Source organism: Nelumbo lutea, chromosome 6, assembly GCF_056320005.1.
Source record: "Nelumbo lutea isolate HS-2025 chromosome 6, American lotus-T2T, whole genome shotgun sequence".
Taxonomy (NCBI): Eukaryota; Viridiplantae; Streptophyta; class Magnoliopsida; order Proteales; family Nelumbonaceae; genus Nelumbo; species Nelumbo lutea.
In genome coordinates, this window is record NC_142689.1 from 23509461 (window position 1) to 23516128 (window position 6668).

The 6668-nt window shown below is 36.1% G+C and overlaps 1 protein-coding gene across 1 annotated transcript; it reads right to left on the reverse strand.

Annotated features, from left to right (window-relative positions):
* Positions 1-745: 745 nt before the first annotated feature.
* Positions 746-3562, reverse strand: NPQ6 (YCF20-like protein (DUF565)). The gene is made up of 2 exons (XM_088952553.1): positions 3270-3562; positions 746-1369 (listed from the first exon to the last, which is right to left on the reverse strand). The coding sequence occupies exon 2, from the start codon at positions 1337-1339 to the stop codon at positions 875-877; it is 465 nt and encodes a 154-aa protein (XP_088808679.1). The 5' UTR covers positions 1340-1369; positions 3270-3562; the 3' UTR covers positions 746-874.
* Between the last annotated feature and the right edge of the window lie 3106 nt (positions 3563-6668).

Sequence of the window (6668 nt, forward strand, 5' to 3'; positions counted from 1 at the left end):
AGAAAAGTAACCTAAATTTTATTTGTTTGGTGGATTATTCAATCCACTCATCTCAGAACTTAGAGGAAAAACTCCACATCTTACCCAAGTTGTCGTTCCTTGGCTAGAAGTGTGCAGAAAAGAAAAAAAACGAAACAAAAGAAATCCAATGTGATAACTTGCATTAAATTTCCTTATGAAGGACTTTTAAATACAATCACCATGAAGAAGGACCTGTGGGAGACTGCAACAGTATCTGGGATTACAATAGTAACTACTGTATCGCTTTTGCACTGAAAATAATCGACTGCAACAGGAAATATTTCCGACTATTATTCCATTTTCAGATGGTCAATGGTCCAGTCCTAAGCCCCTGGATAGAAAACCAACAAAGAAGATTCTTGGCTTGAAAACAAGATGACCAGAACAATTTAAGATTGATGCTCCAATATCATATTTTGTGAGACCCACCTTAGTTCTTATGTCAACATGAGAAGTACATGTATCGGGCAAAACAGGGAACATGTTACTTGTGAAGGGAAGAAAATCCTTTGTACCAACAGATGAGAGAGAACTTGAAATCTCTCATTTGGATTCAATTACACTGATAAATTTGTCAAAATCCCTCAATTAACGTCTTGAGAAACCATGTGCTAGATGTTTTGGACCATGTACACAACAAGACACAGTTCAGGTTAAAGTACCAATTAGACAGAGATTGTATAAAGGGCAAAAAATTGAATGGACATAAATCAAAAACCGAAAATAGACCAAAGTGAAATGACATTGCATAGAACGTACCAGAAACAGATATATAAGGTTGAAAAACGTCTAACTGATGATGTTGATATATAAGAAAAGCCACTAGAACAATTTGTTAAGCACATTTTCTAGTTCAGCTGGCTAGCTTAAAAGCATCTATGAACAGGCCATAAGTGAAACCCATTTTAAAATTGTTTAGGAGTGCAAGGGGGAAGGTTACCTTGGGCCTGCTGTAATAGAACCTAGTTACGTACTCTGTGAGAAGAACACAAAGCACAGATGCAATTACATCATTCACACCAAGGGCCCCAAATGAGAGAGAGATAGTCTGTGCTACATAAAACCCACTCAGTAAGGATATGCCACCAAATAATGCCCTTCGAGAAGGGCTTCTAAAGTAGTTCCTAGAGAGCTCTGGCACAAACCGGATGATGTCAACAAGCCTCCGAGGCCCCTCATTTTCTTGTACAGCTTGGATACTAGGATACATAAATGAAGATCTTGAATTGAATACTCTGCATCTCCGAGGTGAGACCTTTGTTCCATAGGCTACGCAATTAATGATGCTTGGAGAGGTTAAAGTGGTGGTGCATGCCATCAAGGATTCTTAGCTGGTGGGGGATCTTGTCTGGCAACAAAACATGGACGATGTAATGTAACCCTCCTAATGTATCCAGATAAATGCACAGATACACAAACACACAACAAAGAGAAAGACAACTATAACAAAATATATTTTTAGCCAATGGCAGGAACCAGGAATGATACAAGATATTGATTCCACAGCTATTAGGGAGCAATCAACTGTCTGTGCCAAATTTTTGTAGGCCAGCACTAGTCATTCAAGGATTGACAAGCTGTTTGACAAGAAAATAATTAGGTGGAATAACTGAGAATTTTTGAACCTCCAAATCATATACCCATCATATATGCTTAAGTGTTATTGTAGCTCTTTACCCTTAAAGTGCAGAAAACAATTCAATAGGACAGAAAAACATTTTATAAATAGATTATGTCTAAATCACCGTGCCCTTGCAAAGAAGGCTAAACTTTCACTTTTCACCATAGGAAAGAGCGTCAGTAAACAATGTTCGGAGGGTCAAGGGTGTCAGAAAAATCAACTTCGAACAAACTACAATGACCCCAATTTATTCTTCTGAGCACTTATCAAAAAAAAAAAAAAAAACTTCTGAGCCAACATTAGTAGATTTCTCAACTATTTTGATTTTTGACACGACAGCATGTTCAAAATGAAATGAAATCTTTCCATTCTAGTTTGACATAATGGCAAGATAAGCATATAAACAACATAGGAAAGAGTTATAAAGTGACTTTGGGAGCTTAATTCCTGTTTTTCTTTTATGTTTAGGCTGTTTTTGGATTGGGATACAAACAGAGACGGGTGGAAGGAAAATGATTATATGATTCATGAACATTTTTTCTTAGTTTAGATTCATTTAGGCTATGTTTGGTTTGAAGGAAAAGGTAGGGAAAGGAAGGTAAAGAGAGGAAAACCAATACAAGGTTTGTATAGGTTTCCCTACCTTTCCCTACATTTTCCTTCAAACCAAACATAGCCTTAGAAAAGGATGGAAGAGGAAATTTGTGTTTCTGTCCCAATTTTTAAGCGAGGAAGCCTGAAGAAAACATGAAGGACCTGAACAAAGAAGCTCACCTAAAGGAGAAGGAGAGACAAGCCTTCACATTATTCATTGCTGGCATCAACAGTGGCTCTCTCCCTCTTTATCTCTACCCCCCCCCCCCCCCCCAAAAAAAAAAAAAATAAATAAATAAATAAATAAATAAACGGAAGCTGAAATGGCAGGAACATCTCTAGTTTATCTGTCCATGAGAATGGAAATGACGCAGTCATCTACAAGTCCAGGGAAACAGAGAAATGAGAACATCTGTGAGTCTGCCTCCTCTAACATTCGTGAGATTCTCTAGGCTTTTCATTTTAGATTTCTTTTCATAAAATTTACCAAAGCCCTTTCTACATAGATGCTCTTTTCTTAAAGGATTTAAGAAATATTTTTCTCTGTAGTTTTATAAGTGAATGACATATTTTGAGTTTGGAATTCTAGAGAAATTTTGATTGTTGAACATTACAATGGTCCATGGCTGACTGGTTTTTGACACAAGATGTATTTGAAACTTACAATTTCTTTAATGACGCTGGTTATTTAGTCTCTACATAATGTAACAAGCAAAGCCAAAATGGGACCATCGCCAGCACATATCAATTGAAGAAGCATTCAAGCAGAGGGTTTTTAGGCACTTTAGCTCTTTACGAGAACTGATCAGGAGTTTATCCCACATTTATGTTCATCCATGCATCTATATTTCTGTATCCTTTTGCTAAAAAATGGAGCTTAATTTATGCAAAAAACTTGAATTCCGATAACCGGTACTTCATCATATGCCCTTTGATTCCTGATAATTTAACTTTTTCGGTTACGCTAGAGAAAATGCATAGCGAAAAAGAGAGGTTCATTATTGATAAAAAAAAAAGAGAGGTTCATTCTTACCTTCAGTTTAGAAACTAGATTGCATCTTCAAGAGAGGAAAATATCAATCTTAGTAGCAGAACACAAAGCATAAGAACTAAATCACGTTTAGAATAAGCGGCTCCACCATGAAATCATCAAAATCTTAGCTCATAAAACCTCACCGAGCATCAGCTCAACAGGAAGACATACTTAAATCAACTGAGACACCAATTAGCATTCCGCCCAACCATTTCTTGACGATCAAAAAATGCAGATAGAACTCAACTCTGGACTCCTGATAGGATGCGATCGATTGCTAAACGGGCAAATCTATCTACGGTTTCACGCAATCACGCTCTCCTCGATCAAATTTTTTGTTTCCGATAATTACCCAATTACCCCTGTCAATTCATTAATACCTTACGCTGCGTTTGGTTGCAATGCAAATAAAGTTGCACTGCAAAACAACGACAGTGCAAATGATTTGAGTGTAAATTCTGACTTCTTTTTGTTTTAAATTTTAAGTTATTTTGTTTGATTGCAGTAAAAATGAATTAAATTAAGACAAAATGTAAAACAAAAATTAAACAAGAATTTGCATTTTTTACATTTGCACTCCCATGCATTTGTATTAATGCAAATAAATTTGCACTATAACCAAACACAGCCTAATTTGCAAAATTTTGAATCAGGGGCAAGCCGTGCAATCGAGTTGAGCTTGGTTCGACTAAAATTGGTTTATGAGAATAGGGGTCTCGAATCGAATTGGAATGCGATTCCAACTGTTTGGTTAAGTAGAATCATAATCCCATTCCTTTTCCTACTGGAATGGCATTCCCTCATTTGAGGGAATGATTACCCCGCCCCTCCCTTGGGAACGAATCTCATTCCTACTGATTCTAATTTCTATTCTTATTCTTATCTGAACCAAACAGACTATGGGAATAGACCATTCCAATTCCAATTATTGCTGCAAACCAAATGGGCCCTTAATGAATTTAATTCCATTTCAAATTATATATATGTATGTATCTATGTATGTATGTATGTTAATCGGGCTTAGCTCACAATCTTTTGAACCAAACTTGTTATTGATCAAGCTCAAATTTCAATAATTAATTGAACTTGCCTTAAGATTTGAATTTGTTTCGAACTCGAGTTTGAACTATTCGATTAGAGCTCGATTCTATTGCAACGCTATTTGAAAGTGTGGTGCTCCTATGTTTTTCCCACTTCCTTTCCTTCATCCCCACATGTTGTGCTCTTCACTCAAACCCTTAGTCGGGAGATGTTCCCAATGTGTGGTTGCAATGTGCTACATAATTGGTTTGGGGAGAACACTATAGGGAATAGATCCAAACTCTCACTTTATGAACACTATTTCACATGGATTATTTGCATCCACACATCATAGAGTCGGGATTGGCTCTCCACAAAAGCATCCCTAGCACATCCCATATCGTATGTGCCCCCACAACATGTGCCCTACACCTACAACATTCTTTATAAACAAAAACTTTGCACACACTATGAAAATATGAGAATCCTGCCATACATTGGGAACATCTTCCCATGAATTAAACATAAGTGTACAAAGATATTCTCAATGAGCTTAGATCTTTAGTAAGCAAAACTCTGTGCACCTATCATCCAACTGCACATTGTGCACCTATACTTGTAGAGTGTGTTCCCAATGTTTGGCATGATTCTCATACTTGTAGTGTGTGCTAAGAGATTTTAGTTGCAAAGAATCCCATTGTGTGTCTCTAAATTAGTTAAGGCTTGTAAAACCCTATCACTTTGGAACCAATGTTTTAAAAATAAACCTTGAATGGAAAACGCTTTGGCCACCGATTTTTGGGCCAACATTTTGACCATTAAATCCAAATAAATGATTCATTGTAATTTAAAAAAATAAAAAAATAATTAAAATAAAAAATAACCAAAAACCATTATTCAAGTCGAACGAATCAATAATTCAATTAATGATTTTTTACAAAGGAATGGTTTAGGAGTGAAATAGAACCAGCTGGATAGCCTCTGAGCCGAATAGTTCAACGGTCCAATTTACATTTGAAAACAATGTCTAGAATTGTAAACGAATTGAGAATATTCCATATACAGGGATTCACCGGTCTATTGGTTTAAATCCAACAAAAACCCACATCGATTCTTCACGAATAACCATACTCATTTGTGAATCACCATCAGAAATATAAAAATAAATATTAACTAATGGGGGCTGATACATTTATTAGGCATGAGAATACAAGTTTGTTCCGAAAACTAGTGGGCTTGGCAGCTTCAAACGAGGCCGGATCTAGATAGCAATTTTCAGTTTAAACTAAAAGCTATTTGAGGCTTCAAATGGATGACAATTTACCCTAGTCTGGGTATCCACCCTATCCACCCCGATGGGGCATATATATATATATATATATATATATATATATATATATATATATATATTTTTTTTCTGCTTAAAGGACATGTTTTAGGGTGAGGATGAGTTTTGAGATTCTACAATCAGTACAAGTATGATCCTCCTTGACTGGGTTGACCTACATATTGTTAGACAGCATATAAACTTTATTATTATGTGTTGAACTTAATAATCTTTTGAATTTTATGTGAAGAATAATTGATAATATATGCTTTTTACATGTCTTAATCAAATAATTGAAAACTTTGTTGTTTGTGTTATTTTACTTATTTGTTGCTTATATATAACGGAAAACAATACAGAATTAGATGCTGGTTCTAAACCCAACCCACCCCTATCTTTGAATGCGGGGAGGATAGGGTCAGGGAGCATTTTCATGTCCAGGAAGGGTTTGGATTTTCAAAATCTAACCCACTACAGGTTTTGGGACGGGTATGAGTTGGGACATTCAAGAGGTAGATAGGGTTTAAAATTTACAAAACCCTCCCAAACCTGCCCGTTATCATCCCTATTCAAACAAGGCCAGAACATATAACCCCTCCAAAAGACCTAGATAAAGAGAACCTATAAATGGCCTTTTTGATTGATAACCACTAGTGGAATCAATCTTTACAATATAATGTCGATACTTGCCTATTATATCATCTTTCTCTACAATCTACATCAAGGTTTTAAATTGGGTTTTTAACATATAAGGGTAACTTTTGGGGTTTAATATCAATAAAAGTAATATATTTAAAAAATTTTCAAAAATAGGTTAACATTTTAAAAATAATATCAATAAAGGGCAAAAACACTGTTCATTTTCTTCTTCTTCCTATTTGTTCACCAGAGTTGCCACCGCCATCCGCTACCGCCCACCACTGCCTCCGACAACATTGTCGGAGATGGGTGGAGGCAGAGGTGGCAGTGGCGATGGCAGGTGGTAGCGGACAATGGCTCTAGTGAACAAATGGGAAGAAGAAGAAGAAGAACAATGTTTTTGCCCTTTATTG